Raw genomic sequence first — 18768 nt, forward strand, 5'->3', positions numbered from 1 at the left:
TCATAAATGCATAAAAACAATTAGAATATCGAAATCTGAGCCATCAGATTATTTTTCTTGTTGGTGGTGGCTCGGTGTACTTTCAGTTGCTCACTCAGAGCAATAAAATATCTTTCTCACGTTGCCTCTTTTGTTCTATTATAGTAACTGTCCTAGTCCGTGGTAACTGTCCTCTCATCATCCATAACACTACTCATTCTGTATTATCGCGTCACTGTTCTTTTCTGTTTTTTGGAATTTGAAACACTTCACTATCAAATATTGAAAATGCGAATTATTATGTTATATGAGATAAAGAAAACAACTGGATTTCAAATTTGAATACAGGTTATTGACTGAAATATACTTGTAGCTTGAGATATTGATAATAGTTTACTTCTGTATTTTACTTTTCTGATTGATTCGGCCGTTACCTTATGAAGATCCATGGTAATTCCAAAAACTACACCTCATATACGTTTTTATCACGCACAATCTACGTGATTATAAACAAACTAACTGAAAGCTCAAAGCTAGGTGTCATTAATCTGTCGTGTAATATATATCCACAAATAAGTAAAATATTTTTTCTCTGTCCAGTGTTATTTCCACTGTTTCATCTTTTCCGTTCCCATCAATCTCATCCCAAATTCTCGTCAAAAGATATTTTCTCTCTCTCTCTCGGCTAGACCAAATTATATCAATCAGAGATAGCTAGTAATATTTACAAGAATGACTCTATCTGGAACCTAACAAAATAGCCAGCACGTAGCCAACAGTACAAATTTCATCTACGTACGGGAATATTTCGTGGAACCGTGTTGGAAAATTTGACTGTGAAACTGTGGAGCCAAGTTACAACTGTCGCGTGACACTCCACCATCTACTTGTCTCTGAGTAAGCACGTCGAAAGGATAGCTCAAAACGCAATAACGTATTCAAATGAACATTACGACTTTGTGACATCACCAATATGTTATATAGTTATATCACTATGCCATCTTATTAGAGGTGACTCACTGGACTGAATCTTAACAAATTTTCATCTTATGAAGTTTTGTATTGAGGAGATATTGTTTTGGTAATTTTAATGACAGTCGTCGTTAATCAAGTGTAAGTTTGGGTTTACGTATACTTTTATGGCTAGTAAAATAAATCATAACAGGACAAAGACTCTTTGAAGGTACATTAAACTCGGTATTTTACTTCATAATGGTATAACCTCAGAAAACGAAGGAAATAAGAGTTGTTTTTTCAGCTTTCTGAAAATTTAATAATGGATATGTGTTGGGAAAGATTGTTCGTATTCTTAAAAACCTGAAGTTAAGAGCAGCTTGGATGAATATATTGAGAAAAAACAACCAATGATTCAGAAGCAGAACTGACGTTCTAGTATATTACTCCAGACGTACACCCGGGCAAATGTAGAATCACATAATTATACCTCAATTTCTCAATTTCGTGTCTGATAATACTTTTACAAAAAATGATCGGGCATATGACACACCGATATTGCGAATAGTAAACAGACATAAGTATTCTTTCAAAATTTTGAAATGGTATTTTTGTGAAATCGTTGATCTGGTTCATTCAACGGCAAATCATCTTCTTCTGGACACACTTTTTTTGTACGAGTCACTCTGTACATAGATAGACACACCCTTAGAGAAAAAGTATGTAACTAAATATTGAAGAACTATTTTCCATGAGGTAGGGCAATTAAAAAAAATGTTTTTTCACGTTGATAGACAGCTGTATTTTTAATATCAACTTACATAATTTGAATGATGAATAAAGTAATTGGTTATTAGAACTGACATGTGCTTTGTGATTTTACATCACAAACTAACAGCTGAATATGCTTTTGATTTCGGATTTTTTCGCACTCAATTAGGAAGCAATAATTAACAATTGCAAAGTTATCAATTACTTCTTTTATGTGTTGAATATTCACTTCGTAATGTACTTATATATGCACAAAACTTGACAAAAGCCAATTAATCAGTAGACTTTTCTTCAAGTCAAATAAATCACATTCATAATATACCTGAGAAATCAAAAAAATATTAATGTAAAGCAGGTTCTCAGAACTCTTGTTCTTCTATGTAGAGCCAATGACAATCGTTCTATAAACCATTGGCCTCTTTATTTGTTCCAGTTGACTTTTTTGTTTCTTGAGTTGAGCAGTGTTTGAACAGGTATGTAAGGTAGTAATTACCTTTCCACTTTCGCCGCTTCTAGTGTTTACAGTGTTTAGTCCAAGTTTTATGTAATTTAATTTTTTCTTAGTTTCATTGTGATTAATTATTTATCTGCCTAAAGGTTTTGAAAGGAAAACCCAACTTGTAAGTAATAATTTGCACAAATACTTCGAAAAAAAAGAGTATTACATGGGCTGAAAAGTCTCGGCGTTAGTCTTATTGTATTCACTGCTTTTTCATTTAGTACTAACATTCAAAAGAAATCTGTTGAAATTTCATGATGTTCTACTAATAAGTTTCTTGAGTTATTGTGTTAAGAGTGACACTACTTTTCAAAACAATGGATCAAAAACAATCTCGTTTTCTAATTTTACACTGCTTCTTGGTGGGATAGAATACTGTTCAAGCGAAGCAATGCCTTGAAAAGTGTTTTAAGGACTCCGCTTCATCAGAATCAACACGTAAACCTTGGTTTGCTGACTTAAAACGTGGCCGTAGAAATACCGATGATGCAGAATAACGCAGTGGACGTCTAAATGAGACAGTAAAACCAGAAAACATAAAAAACTCCACAAAATCATTTTGAATGATCGGAAAGTGGAAATGCGTGAGTTAGATGACATTGAAAAGATGTCAAAAGAATAACGTGTTGGTCATGGACGTATCCAGAAGCTTTTCTCGGGGGGGCCGCAGCAAACTATTTTAATATTTCAATTTATATTATAAAATCAATTCTGTAACGATTTTTTCCAACTATTTTGGGGACTTTTTCAGGAGTTGGTGTTGGATCCCGATGCATATTCAATAAACAAAGGCCATTTAATCGGTCTTCACTCATCCGGTTTCGTAGCCACGTTTTGGTTCTCTTCAAGCACGTAAATATCTTTTCAGCGCTTGCTAAAGCCACTGGAAGAGAGAAGTATCTGTAGCAAGCACTGAATAGTCGGAAATAGTGTTGTGTGGGGTAAAACAGTAGCTGCAAATCGAAGCAATTTAATAATTCGTCCGATAACTTTTCCAAGATATCTGCTGAAACTTCATCATGAAGCCGGTAAAATATTGTGGTCTTATAATACTCATTGGGCGTGGTATTCGGATGGTTTGAACGATGCGCTCGTCTTGCTACGATACGTGGTATTGTAATTTCTACCCCTAATTCCTAAGCAACCTTCATTGCTTGGGCAAAAACATTGTTAAAATGATTCTGCGACCGATTTATTTCCAAAGCGCTAATTGTATTTGCTACAAGGTCACAAGCTGTTATCATGTCAATTTCTTCATTTTGTAATTCGCGAGACAGGTGAGAGCCATAATAAATTGAATATTGCTTATGGACCACAACAAACTTTGAGCTTTACTTGCCGAATTAGCATCCCGCTATTCTGCAATAGAATGCTTCTGCAATTTTTTTTAATGTTTTCGAGGAACTTGATGACAGAATCATGGCGCTCCACCCAACGTGTTTCACACAAACTAGTAAGTGGTACATTCAGCTCCACCAATCGGCTGGAAAGATTACAGCCTCGGTATTTTGGAATGTGCGTGGTGTAATATTCATCGACTATCCTTTCTCGAATCTTCATGAAAACTCCTGAATTCTATCGGCGACCTTCAATTTGGGAGAGATTTTACCAGACTGTGGCTACTTCGGATATGTAATTATTCAGAATACTGAAAAAAATATGTCATACTGGTGTTACTCAAATTTTTTCACGAAATATCAGTAATCTGAATAAGAGGACATGGTTCTATTTTACTCTGAATGAATTCACTTCATTCATGAACTAATTTATTATTTTTTGAACTGCCCTGTATGCTCTACAACTTGTAGTCATTCTAGGTGCCTGCCTGTGGATGGTTATCGAACATGTCCCAATTTTTAGCGGTTTGCAAATTTCGATTGAATAACGAACGAAACCTTTTTTCATTTGTCGCCAATTTAATGGACCACACTGTATAGTGAAAGTACGTCACTAAAGCTTGAAGAACTAGTTTCTGAAAGGTAGGGTATTCTCAATAAAATGTTTGATCACGTTGATGAAAAGGTGTATCTTTATTATCAACTTACATAATACCCGTACCTTGATTGATTTGATGAATACAATAATTGGTTATCAGTCTGCCACGTGCTCTGTAATTTTATACTAAGAACTCAATAACTATATAACATATAAATGAGATTCTGAATGTGTTCACATTCAATTAGCAAGTAACAATTAACAATTGCGAAATTGCAGTTATTAATTACATCCAATTGTCTTTATTAAAAAAAGGTAAAAATGTTCACTGCCGAATGCCTTATGTAATGTAAAGTCCCAAAACACTTGACTTTCTTCACGTTAAAGATACTGTAAATCGTTATTGAAACCAATGAATTGTCTCTTAATTTTTCCTACTCGTTTTAGTTCCCTCGGCTCCCAAATGAAGTATTTACTATGTAAGGACTTTTACATTAGTCTAAGTGAGGCGCCCGTTTCCAAAACTTGTTGAATCCATCAGAAGTGATTTCGAGAAAATTCAACTTTTCTGATACCTTTAATTTGAAAATCAAGTAGGTTTGTGTGACTGATTTGTTATTTGTAGGTTGTCCTTTAAAACTAATATACGGTCAGCAAACAAATATTAGAGAATGTTTTGCAGAGTTATTTAAACGAGTTTTGGAAACATATTGTGGATTTATACAGCTTTGAAAATTTATCTGAATGGTTAAGAAGTTGAAAAAGACGTACGTAATGCAAAAATAGTGTTTATTCAACTCAACTTTCAAAACAAAAATACAGTCTCTCATTTAAGCAAAAACAGGTTCAAAATGTTAAATGTTTTGAACTTGCAAGTCCTCATCTTCTGTAATATTTAACTCATTTGGAACAACGTTTGCGTCAGAATTATTATCATCATCTGGAATAGTTCATGAAAACACATTATGGCCCAATCAGGGCCATAATGTGTTTTCAAAAGTGCATCGACGTCGGAAAACTTTTTTTGACCTGCACTTTATTCTCAACGATCTCTGGAATCTTAGCTTTATTTTTAAACCGCAAACACACTAAATCACAACAAGACTACTTCACGTTCAAACATCTACTGACAAAAATCGTATGTGTACGTAAACAGTAAAGAAACCGTTCACATACGAACAGGATCTAACAAGTTTTGAAACCGGAGCATGCAATGAATAACATAATACTATTGGATGTACGCACCTTTGAAACGGTACTTACGGCAGTTGATTCACATACTTTTGTAAGTGTTTACGAAGATTGTAGCTAGTTTTGGAAATACTATTTTTTTAATATCATAGTATTACTGGAAGTAATCAGATTTGGTCCACTACAATTATATAGGCATGTGTCAAAGCTGTCAAAGAAGGTATTGTCGCCATTTTCTCAATTTTAGTGAAACATGGATCAAGTGTTTACAGCGTTCAGTTCAGGAGGTTTTGAAACGGGATTCTTCTTCTTCTTTTTGTATCTTTTGTGTCTAGACTTGCGGTCCTTCCCGCAGAACTATAACTCTAAGTTATAGTTCTGTGGTCCGGATAAGCGTCCCAGATTCGTCATCAATCTCACCACTGTAGAGTATTTGAGAGGTTGCAGATTTTTTCATTGAAACCTTAGATTTTCGTCCCTCTATTCAACAGTGTTGAAATTTTTGAGATACTGAATTCTTTACATCAGTGGCGCTCTCTTGAAGGAGATTTGATACTATTTCTGTGATATGATTATTGGATGGAGAATAGCTCCCACGAGTTAATGCCATTATTATAAATTTTTATTTGCTCTGAAAGTGATTCTGAAATGATTTTTTTTGACAAGGGGTGAGTCAGAATAAGTCCTGGAAATCAGTAAACCACAAAACTTTAACGGTATTGATGTTTATGACCATTTATTTTCGGAAATATTAAGAATTTGGATCGAAGTACATTAAGAGAAGTTGTCGACTCATAGACTGATTATTTGTTCGATAGTCAGAAAGTAAAATGTTTGAATATAGTATGAATAGAGTAGGCAAATCACTAAACTTTCATTTGTCAATGATAGACGACCTACTTGACGCGGCTACATGCATCACCAAAACATCGCGTATTCTTTTCGATTTCACTGAAATTCATAATGTTTGTGATCTTGAGATTCATGGAAATCATGTATGAATTTCCATAACATATAAAAGAATATAACAATATTTCAATGTTCCAAGACATTTCAAAGGTGTTTTTCACAATTTCCCCGATTACTTCTCGCTAATTTGTAGTCGCTATTTGTTAATTGTTACTTTAGTATCGACAAATTCACCTCAAACAGAATAATTATAATTGTACTCTTTGCCTCTCATGCTAACGAAGTGGGTGGGTTGCGTCGTGCCTTCCAGATCTTCCACCTCCGAAAACCGCCCCTGAGTGGTGGCTCTATCCTGCCCCTGCTCTAATCTCTCCTCGCGTAATGCCTTCTCATACTCCTCTATCTGGCCCTGCGTTTCAGCCGTTTGCTCTATAGTGTTCGGGATGAACAGGAAACTAGGAGAGAAGGGAGGTCTCGGGAAAGGCTCCCGTCGCATCAGAAAATCGAGGGGTGGTAGGGACGGCACGCGCACCCTTGGGGGCGGTTTCAAGTGAAACCCCGCAGATACATGCACGGGATGTTTGTCGAATGTCAGGGATCCTTCCAGGTAGTTCTTCGACGAAGGAAAGTCTGTCTCTTGATGGTAGGTGGATGATGGGGTGCGATGTTGACGGGTGGCAATTGTTATTGTTGTGATCGTCAGCAGGACGCAAAGGATCTTCTTTCCATTGTTGGTCTGAAAATAAAATAAAGAATCTGAGATACGATTGAATGTTGCTAAATCAATTTTTAGGTAGTTAATCTAACATTTTGATACCATGTAATTGAATTCACAAGATAATTTTTCAACGCTGTCAATAAATATTGATTCATCACGATTTGAACTGACTTGGCTTCTTTAAGGACACAACACAAGCACTACAGGAAACTCCCCAAGCACGAAAGTAGCGAATCACATTGGATTTGAATCGCTGGAGATTAAATTCATTTGGAAAAACTTTCTCAGGAAGTTTATTCTACATAAAAGCAGTTCTCCAAATGAAGGAGTTTATGAACAGTGAAGTTCGAGATGTGCTGACTTGAACGTCAAAACAATGAGCAGCCACAATTATCAAGCTTCATAAGCTTCATAAGTTGCTGGGTTTTGTAGTTTTTCGGTTCGGAACAGTATTCTAAGCTTTTGAGAAGCAGCCTTTGTAATTCTAGCGACATGACCTTGGAATTGTCTATTCTGACTTTATTAAATCCGGTTCGGAGACTGTTATCTTTTTAGAGAAAACCGATGTCTAGGTTTCCTTCGCATTTTTGAACATCCCGAAATCTCCTCTATGCCGGCATTGAGATATACAACTTCCTGCTGCCGGTGAAGATGTGCATCTGCAGTCAATGTCCTGGAATCCAAATGGAGTGACGAGATAACCTGTTGTCAGCAAAGCTAAATATTGAATTCTAGATTTTTTCTAATAGGTCGTTGATATACAATAAAAAGAGAGTTGGAGACAATATGATTTCCTGAAAGAAAACGTTATTATAATCAGTCAGTCTCCATTTTTTTTTCTTTAAATCACAACGTTATGCACTTTTCGACATTTTTACTTATTGATAATAAACATAAAAAACCCTTATTCAAGAAAAAATATTGATTGCACCTCAAATATACTTAAAATAGGTGAGGTTTTCATTTGAGTAGGTGTTGATTTTTCTTTTGAATATCATTGATGGGTTTTCAAAAATATTAAACATAAAATTACTTATTTGAGTTGATACCTAATATCACAATAGTCACGACATGATTAGGCACGTGGAAGCGGCAAAATGTCTTCGTCGATTGTATGAAATTCAACGCGCCGAACATGACCGATCACAGCGCGGAAACTCCCAAATGCAGTTTCGGTTTCAGTCGTAGCTTCGGCAGGTTTGGCGCCGAAACCGAAACCCGTTTTTTTGTCGAAACTCGACCGAAACCGAACTTTCGGTCGGACACTAGTAACAGCTCATGAGTCTCCGTGTTTCGCGATCGCGTTATGGGTGACATACGATCGAATGTTGCCTGTTGATCCTTGTTTCCGAACCCTATATTGATGATCGCTCGAAATATTGAAGCCTTTCCAATATTTAAGGATATGGTGGTACATAATTTTAACATTCGACGAAAATGTTTTCTTCCCCCAATATTTCACATGGAATTTTACAGACCTTCATTTTTTTTTTCACATCACCAAATAAATGAAAAAAATATTACCAGAGTTGAAAGAACCCTCGTTGTCGACTTTCCGGACGCGTATCATCAGATTTCTCGATATATAGTAAGTTCTATTTTCATTTTTAAAATCCTGTTAATTTTTCCCACTCTTCATCTCCAGTTCAATTTGAACTGAGATTAAATAATTTAGTGAAAACAATGTTTATATTCCTTGTAATGTAGGTGCATTTGGAAGTAATCAATGTTTTTTTGTGTTTGTTCTGATTTTTCATTTACTAGTCTGTTTTGGGTTAGGTGGAAGAACAGAAGTCTGCACCTTCCGTTGCCGATTACTTTTTTAGTTCACATGTATGAATATACCTAACTGAAAATTAATAGAAGACATTTATTATTATAATTTTTTTACACCGTAGTGTGCGCTGGTCAGTCCCTATTCCACGAAGCCGCGATACATTCGGGAGGGCGCGCCAGCATTATCAACCAATGACCATTCCCCACACCGTGGGGTAAGTGATCATTGGGTCCGAGAATCATGTACACTGAGCAATCGCATTGAGCCAAGAATGACAGCCTTCTGCATCTGTCCGGCTAAGATTTCAGCCTTACTGCGGCAAGCCGGTATGATTTTAAGATTTGAGAGTAGAGAGGCCATCATTCTACCAAGGACTCCAATAATCAAAACAACCATCTTGACATAGTGTTCTGAATAGAGAGTGCTGAATTCGAAGAGAAAATATCGATTCATACATACAAGCTTATTAGCTTAATACATACAAGCTAATAAACTTGTATGTATGAACGAATAGTTCCAATAAATTCGGCACTTCTCGTTCCCCACAACGGAGATTCAATATCCCCCGGCGCCTAGGGCAACACCGGTGTCTCGTCAATACCGTAATAGTGCCGTAGATGGTAATATATTACTCTCAGGGTCGCGTTATGTCGATGGATATAGGCCGAGACCGCATATACTGGACATGCTGATAGCAGGTGCATTAGGGTCTCGGGCGCCTCGCGGCAGGCCCTGCACCTTGTGTCAGGAACCTCTATACCCATCACGCGACTGCGGTAGACTAAGACGTTGAAGACACCATCCTGCCAAGCCATGATGAACCCCTCAGTTTCCGACTTCAGACCACTCGACCTGAGGAAAGCGAAAGTCAGGCGCTTTGATTAGTCAAGGTCTCCAATGTTATTGAAGAAGACCCCATGCATTGGCTTATCCTTGTGTTTCCGCAGAAGTGAGGTGATCTCTGCGGCTTTTATATGAGCTTTTTGCTGAACGGGTTCCAACTCGGTGACAAAGTTGTGGTCACCTCGTTCAGTGTCGAAAACTATACCGAGTTCATCAGCTGCTCGGGCAGCAGCCCAAAAGAGAAATGATCCAATTCCAATTATCATTATTATTATTATTATCTCCTGAGAAAGACTGTCCATCGTCCACTTTCTAGTTACCTTATACATAATGAGAGTTAATTGATATCTGTTGTACTATGACATCTGTTAGAGTTGGTGGAGTGGTTTGGTACATATTTGTGATAATAACAGGTACCTACTATGTTTTGGAGATTAAGAATGGGCTTCTTGGGCGTGTCTCTCAATTTTCCTCCAAGGCCAATAAAAGCATTTTTTATCTTTACAAAGATATTCGTTCACCTGCTTCTTCAGAATTTATATATTGAAAAATTCCATTTGAAGTGTAACAGATTTACAATACATCAGAACGTTTATTATGGCTAAATATTGTATATGATGAATATTTTATTATCTTAATTATCAGTCACACGTTTTGATATTGAACACCAATGACTTATTTGCCTCCAGATGGCGCTATGGAGTGAATTATATTAATTCAACTGGCAACAGTGTTCATAATGGAGGAGATGCGCTTGTGTCATTTGTTTCATAACGTCATATTTGTTCCAAATAATCGAAATCAAAAACGTCAACGTATTTTTGATACTGAGATCTGGTGTTTCGTTTGGACCACTGCCAATAAAAATCAATGCAATGTGGTGGGCGAAGTAGTAATTGATTCTAACCATCAACTCACCTGTAATATCGATTTCAATAAAATATATTTTATATGAATTTTTAGGTATTGTTTCTAATATCGAGGGCAACGAAATTAGATCAGCTAATTTAATCTACTTAAAACATATACTTAACTCATAATACATTCTTTTCACACTCTAGATAACATGAATGAAGTTGAGCGATCAGCTTTCAACGTTATGAAGAGAAATAAATCTGCGTAACAATGAAATAAACACCGTTGACCGTTTACATCAGAGTGTTGAAACGAAATTCAATTCAATTGAAAGTAGAGGAACCGATTCGAACGAAAATTTGAATAAATGTTCTACCTACCCTCTACTTACAAGATGACTGTAGTAGACTAATAAATTCTAAGCAACTTCCAACCAGTTTCTTCTGAAAGTCAATACTTTTCAATTCATTAATGAGTGAATATGTTGATTTTTCAACCGATAAACCCAAGTTTTCCGACCTTTTTTCGCAATTACACTAAAAGTAAGTATTTTATCGGGAAAATCATTCTCAATGAGAATGTAGCTTGTCAAAAATGAAAATAATGGTAAGTTTCTGTTGCCTGTAGACCCAATAGAAATGGGGCAACAGCTTAATAGGTGGTTCTTATTCCTCAAACGGCAAAATACGCAAAGTAATCAAGAAACAATGCATTTTCCAAAGGAAACTCATAAAACCTCTTTTGAGGATCTTGGAAAAGTCCTCATTTCTGTTTTCGATGAGTGTACTAGCATCAAAACTGAATAATGACGAAAAAGGATGTTGATCCCTCTTTTTTCGGTGACAAAATGAATATGAAAATCACCTTTTAAATACGATTGAAAGACACTATTTTGAAAAACTACAGAAACTCTCTTTCCACTTCACGTTCACCTTTTGAACCGTTCAAACAAATGATTATACTTTGAACTTTGAACCTGAATCTGAATTTTTATAAATGTCGATGCTGTTTGGCAGAATTATACGGGAAAATTGTCATTGACTGGACTAAACTGCTCAATATGATCTGTTTGTTGAAAGGTTACACTGTTAAGGATCCAAGTATTTTGTTAAGAAGAGCCCTTTATATTCATAACATAGTTAGATTGATTATTATCATAGTACTGAGGCTTGGATAATCATTTACATTCGCGGTCATCCAGTTCGTTACTCGTTCTGTAGTCAAAATATATGAAAAGTGGACACATTTACTAATATTGAAGTCTTGGCTGGAGTGACAAACAGTTTTCAAATATCTGGTCACATATTTTCAAATCCTTAATATTGCAGAAGTTGCAAAAAACTCATGGTATTTTGGAATTGATATCAAGATTATTTGTTAACAGAAATACAAATCTGCTTGTAAAGTTGCATGTGCAATCCAATGAAATATTGTATATTATTTTTCGGCTAAATACTAATCTTGTTTTTACATTTTTCTATTGAATCCCAGTTGAGAAAAATTACGTAGTTCCGTGAACTTCAACGTTTTCAATACAAATTCTTTCAAAAACAAAATACTTCAGAAATAAAACCGTTCGAATAAATTCCTAATTTATAATTCTTTAAAATTGAAGCTACATTTACTTCTTCAGGTATTAGGTCCAAAAAATCATCATTTTTGGAGAAATCAGCTATTAAATATCTTTCTCACTAAATGTACCTTTCAAAGTTGATTACAGAATAAACTTTTCTGTGAATGGAATGTGAAAAAGAATTCTCAAAATGCACTTTCTGAACTTTCAGATAGATCTTCTTTACGAGAAACCGGCTTTCCTTTCGTGCTATATCCATGGAAATTCAGCCTTTTTCACCTGTTCGAATTATCACCCGAAGATGATTGTGGATACTAACAATCGAAACGTCGCGAAGTAACTTGACTTGGAATCTTTTAATTTTCATTTCTTGTTGATAGTTTTTAATTTGCATCTCGTATTAATAGTTCAATTTTTTGTTTGTTGCTTGTATTTCATTTCATTGTAATTTCAGTTTCTTTGCTTAATATAATTGATTTTTTAGCTAATCTTTTTAATTTTTACGGATTCTTTCAGAGATTTCAAATCAATTTATATCATATTAGACAATGGAAGTCCCAACTAATGAAATACACCACGAAACATTGTCAACCACCTTAAAACAAACGTATTCAATCAAGAAAGTCTTCTGACTACTCATTTTATTGGCCATATTCATATTTATATGAAGCCATATTCAAATTTGTTAATTGATTTGTTGAAAAATATAGTACGGTGAAAAAATATTAAATCATAAAACAATAATATTTTGAAAAAATTTCAGGTATTGTCAAATGTGGTGGAATTGGTTGCTACTAGATGAAAATCCACGATAAAAGTAGGTATTTATTATTTGTATACTGACTTTATAAAAATCTCAAACTGAAGAGTTTTCAAATACCCACATTGTTTTAAAATTAATATTTTCTACTTGGGAGCTTAACAAAAAAAAGGTTCCAAATTTCTAAACGTAATTCAAATAAATCATACTAACCAGTGCCATTTTCGAAAGAACTTGCAACTGTCACAACCTATCTGTTTTTGACGTTCTCTCCGAGAAGCTGAAGAAATACTGCCATCAGCGGCATGACATAACAAAATATTCCCCTACTTTCAAATAAATCACTTTACTTCAAGTTCAATGTGAAATCAAAAGTGATTGGTCATGCGACGACCACTATTTGTTAGTGTTTTAATGGATCCATTCACTGGAGAAAAGTTTTTGTTTTGATAGCGGTCCAGTTCTCCACTCATATACGGTATGTTGCAGAAGTAAATGACAATTTCATTAGTTCGGTTGATTTGAAATGTTTGAAAGAATTTGTAAAAAAATAAAAAGATCAGCTGAAAAATAACAATTATAATAAACAATAAAACTGAAATTACAAGGAATTAAAATACAAACAACAACCAAAAAATAAAAAAATTGAAATGTTAACATAAGATGAAAAAAAAATTACCAAGAAACGAAAATTGAAAATAAGAAAGATTCCAAACCAAGTTACTTCACGACGTTTCGATTGTTGGTATCTACAATCGTCTTCGGGTGATAACTGGATACTAACTAATTGTGGATACTAACAATCGAAACGTCGTGAAGTAACTTGGTTTGGAATCTTTTTAATTTTCATTTCTTGATAATATTTTTTTCATCTTGTGTTAATATTAAAATTTTTTGATTTTTTGGTTGTTCCGTTGGTGGTATTAGCCAGTGGAGTAGTTGTTTTCTGATAGGCGTTAGTCCATGCAACCTACTGTGTAGGTATATTCATTCAAAATTCATTTCTTTAGATTTAGAAACATATTTTTCTGGCCTCGTCCGGGAAATACTTACTTGCTGGGCCCGGCCGGGAAGAATCACATCGTTGTTATCATTATGAATATGAAAATCTCGGTAGGTATGTTTTTGATGAATGTAGTTGGTAATTACCATAGCAGCGAAATAACGACCGACAGTGGATTACAAAATCACCAACGTAGGCAGCAGCTACTACTACATTACAATTATTGTTTGAAAACGAAGACGTTTATGATTTTTTCTTGGAGATGATGGATATGAAGAAATGACAAACTGTTACAGATAATGTAATTTTGACTTATTTGGCACAAAACTCTGAAATTGTCAAATCCTCCATCTTGTGGAGCTTGTAATCTATGTCAAAAAGTATATACTATTTTAGTGGTAGGAAATACCAGATTTCAAAAACACATATTGAGAGAAATTCTGTTGTAGTTGGGCAAGGAAACCCGCTGAATCGCAGAATTTTTAAATATACCCAATTTTGTTAATTACACGGATCATAACAGTTGTTGAATTTCAGCAATGCTATCTGCTGATAATGGTGAAAACATCACAAATTTGAGGAGACACGGTGACTGGAAGTCTGTCAATGTGGCTGAAGGATATATAGATAAAAAATTGAAATTGCCAATTGAAATTGCCATCATCAGAGGTAAACAATTGATGTGAAACGAAAACTTCAACATGTTTTGACCTCAATAAAAGACATTTAAATATACCAAGCATTTCAGATAAATTGAGTCCCTCCAATATTAGCAATTTCTCGATAATATAAATGAGAATGAGTGTTTCTGTTAAGACCTATTTTTTGTTAGAATCTCAATATTTATTCCGAATGAGAATTTAAATGTTCGAAATTTTGTTCCACGAAGAAATATAATGAAGAACTGTTTCTCGTTGATCTGTTATTCCACACGGTTGCCGAAAAAATAGTGTGGGCAACACGTCCGAAAAAAGTTTTGTTTGGTCTCGCAGAATTTTGTCTACTCGTCCAAAAAACAATAATTTCGGGATTTGTTACATAAATTACTAGTTCAGTCTTGTTTATTGATGCAAACTAGAGTCAGTGACCTGTTGACACATCATGATGACCACTCAAAACTCACATCATATAGCTTAATAGTGTCTTTTCTTTGCAACACAATTTTTAATAATTTGTCAATATTCAATTCTTCTCCTACAAAATATATGGAATGTAGTACTGATTTTACTTATATAAGTAGTATAATTTACATCTCACTTACTGATTGAACTGAAGGTAATCTAGATACATAGAAATGAGTAGTTTACATTTGTTGAGAAAAATCACGAATTCTTGAAATACTAACAATTTTGAACGTGAATAAGGTATACCTAGAATAATAATTTTGACTTTTGCATGCGGTTCCGGTCATTTATAATGGAAATTTAAAAAAAACCTAACAAGATGTGTTCTTGTGGTGAAAGTTATATTCATTGGTGAAACTTCAAGACCATCAAAAGTGCGTAAGACATAACATCGAGTTTACATCAGAACTAGACATTCAGAGAATCCAACTTGTCAGGGTACATTTTAAAATCAGACGGTGCCAATAATTTACACGCTAAGAGGCGTATTTTAGCTTGAAAATGAGCATATATTCTCATATTTCTATTTCATGCAGTTCATCAAAGCAGATCGTATTTGGCTACCCTCTTCGAACAAAAATACAAATAATGGAAAAATTGCAACAGACTAATCTCAAAGGTTAGGTTAGGTTCATCGAATTTTTGAAAAGTTATTCATTAACATTCATATAAAAGTATTTAACAATCGAAAACACCATTGGCAACTGTCGAGAAGGTTTTAAAATTGACTGAAACGAAGGAGAAAACTGGAAAATTTTGGATTGATTTTTTTCAGTCCTGAAGATGGGCTTCGAAACATTAAATACAACTACTTATTGGTTTTTCATCTGTCAAGGTATAAATACGACCAGATCCTGAAAAATACTTCGATTAACGTAGTAACTTATCTGGATGAGTAAAATAAAAGTAAGGATCAAGAGTTAGACGTACTACCTCTTGGGCAATTCGCCGGAGTACGCCACTGTTACTGAATGCTAGAGTTTGTAATCTATTGAGAAAGTAGAAAAATCAAATGCACGACCACAAATAATAAGTGATTTCCTAAACATATAATTACCAATCAATATCGACTCATTTCAACAATTAATCGGGACCATTTTGGTATTTACAAACCTTACTTGAGGCTAATAACTAGTGATTTCATTTCAATAGACTGATGAAAGTCTCTCTGAGAGAAGGACTGGAATTAGTAGTTTAGGAATTTGCAACGTTACATGGCTGACGGACTGCGACTAGCAATGATGCTCCCTAGGTGGCTCGGGAAGTTATTGATATGGCCTACCCAGAACAAGAGACTGATGACCAATGTAGTCAATGGCAGTGACACCCCAAAAATTTAGTGGTTTGAAATGTGGTTTTGGCACTACACCTGCAACTCTTATCAGTGAGCCAAACCGCCACCGTTATACTTAGTGCTTCATAGCTTGAAAACTATGGATCTAATTTTGATGAAATCTACTCCGTACAGGCCAGAATGTGCAGCTGTGTAATTATACATGTGAAACATATTCTGGAAAATCCTGGCTACTCAAAATGAATCAATTTTTACAAGTTTGTTGATTTTCCTACCGATTATGACTTAACCCTCTTCTTGGCAAATGTATATTTTGACACCTAGAATTTTTTCAGCAATTTTATTGGTTTCTTGAGCGTCCTAGAAACACTTTATCATGCATATTTTTTCGTCTCATATATTTGCAAAAAAAAATACAGAATGTTAATTATAATTCACATTGCCTGAAGAGTACCAGTTGATGGCTCAAGCATCAATGTGTATTTCAATTAACATTGCTATGAATAAGAAGAAATTTCATTAGATATAAAAAAGACTAAAACAGCAAATTATGTGTGTATATTATATTGCACATCAACAACTTAACAATAATCTATTATTTATTGTGAATGAAAATCTAGAAAACAGTTTTTTTTTGTTGTGAAACACATATTCATATTGCATTTGCTGCAAGTAACAGTTGTTATTCCAGTCTTGCAATTGCGACACCTCTTTTTTTCCCCAAATTTTGGAAAATGACCGACTTGGTCAAACCTTACATCATCAAGAGGTCTTTGAATAACCGGCTTGTTTATTCTGTTTATGTTCTGAGTTAGTACAGGAGGTCTGCCTTTGCGGTTTTTGTTATAAATTGCATTGGCCACATTGATCCGAAATTCTTTCAAAGATAGGTGTTTAGAGTTTTGCCCTCCATTGAGAAGCTGAAATTATCTTCTATAAAATATCCAGGCATTATTGATACACACATCTAATAACTGAGAAAATATGCACATGTAATATTTATGTGTTCTATAGCCAGTACGATATAGAGCAACTAACATGTCAGCTAGATCCACACCTCCCATATGTTGATTGTAATGTTTGATTATTTGAGGGCATTGAACATCAATTTTAGATTTCGCTTCCTTCGAGTATCTCTTTATAGAAGATATGGGTTGTGAACTGACATAAGAACTAGCAATGGTTACACACTTTGAATCCGCCCATTTCACTACTGCTACTTTATTGTTATTGTCACATAGTTCCTCAAAGTGACCTCGTCCGTTTTTCAGTAGATCCTTATCGGAGCTGAATTGGCAGCCGGCCAATCGATTTGATCTTAGTGTACCTAAAGAAAGTATTCCATAATTGCTTCGTAAGTAGGATATCAAATTTATAGACGCAAAAAAATTATCGAAATACACCACTGAGCATGGTTTATGAGCTATTGTTTGGCATAAAGCCAGAACTGTTTTTCCAGATATACCAAATGATTCTTCTTGTTCTGAAAAAGCATAACTCTCAAAAGTATTTTCACCACCATAAAACAGAAAGTCGTAAACAAAACCAGAAACTCCAGCTCTTACAAACATTTTTATTCCCCACTTCTTGGGTTTTTTCGGCATATACTGTCTAAGCGACCCAGCTCTGGTAACTTTATAGGGCACCATCATTTCATCTATGCTCATTTTCTTTCCTTCCTCTATTTTTAAAAAGTTTTGTCTTATTCTTTCGGAAATTGGTCTAATTTTGAAATATCTATCAGTTTTACAATCGTCCGTATTATCAACAAAATGAAGATACCTTCTCAGTAGCTGATACCTTTTGAGACTCATTTTTTGCGAAATCAAGGGGTACTGCAAAGCATTACTCCAATAATCTGTATATGATGGTAATGTAACTACTCCCATATACAGCTCAATGGCGACAAATGCCTTAATTTCTTGAATGTTCGTATTCACGGATACACCTTTTTTTTGAACCGAATATAAATTTGTGTTTTCAACAATCAAATCGAAGAGTGAATCCTCAAAGAATTGAGTAAAATATTCTAAAGGTGTTTTCACGTTCGAAGGAACAGAAAATTTATCCTCGTGCATATCAACAGCATATTCAAATTCAGTTTTCTCCCACTCATAAGGAATACTTGATCGTTTTTGTTTTTTGTTTTTTGCTGGTTTGGCACTATTCTGCTTTGAATTTGAAATGTTACGCTTGGACTTTCTGGTACGATTATCAGTTACAGGTACACTGGCAAGAGTATCGATGACAGTATGAGCTGGAGGGAGATCTATGTTAGCAGTTCTAGTATTCGGAGAAGTAGGAACCTCTGTTTCATTGTAAATTGAAGTTGTTGCAGTAGATGGTACATGATCGATATAAATTGGAATCTGATCAAGATTTTCCGAGGTGATAATGAATGGATTTTCTTCGTTTTGGTCCAAAACCATATCTGATACATCGAAATTATTCGATGGTTCCAGATTCTCACCATTGTCATTTGATATGTCGGCTAACAAATGTGCAACTTCCTCGGGTAATGAAGGTGCATCTGAGGAATCATCATCGAGAAAATCCTCGAATTCTTCTCCTCTATCCGAAACC

At 34.9% G+C, this 18768-nt stretch overlaps 1 protein-coding gene across 1 annotated transcript; it reads right to left on the reverse strand.

The window, feature by feature from the left end:
• Nucleotides 1–4204: 4204 nt before the first annotated feature.
• On the reverse strand, nt 4205–13086 carry LOC111511016 (uncharacterized). The gene is made up of 2 exons (XM_023167016.2): nt 12978–13086; nt 4205–6974 (listed from the first exon to the last, which is right to left on the reverse strand). The coding sequence occupies exons 1-2, from the start codon at nt 12984–12986 to the stop codon at nt 6474–6476; spliced, it is 510 nt and encodes a 169-aa protein (XP_023022784.2). The 5' UTR covers nt 12987–13086; the 3' UTR covers nt 4205–6473.
• Between the last annotated feature and the right edge of the window lie 5682 nt (nt 13087–18768).

This window comes from Leptinotarsa decemlineata, unplaced genomic scaffold (genome assembly GCF_025532065.1).
Source record: "Leptinotarsa decemlineata unplaced genomic scaffold, Ldec_3_MD MMD2_P_RNA_scaffold_5, whole genome shotgun sequence".
Taxonomy (NCBI): domain Eukaryota; kingdom Metazoa; phylum Arthropoda; class Insecta; order Coleoptera; family Chrysomelidae; genus Leptinotarsa; species Leptinotarsa decemlineata.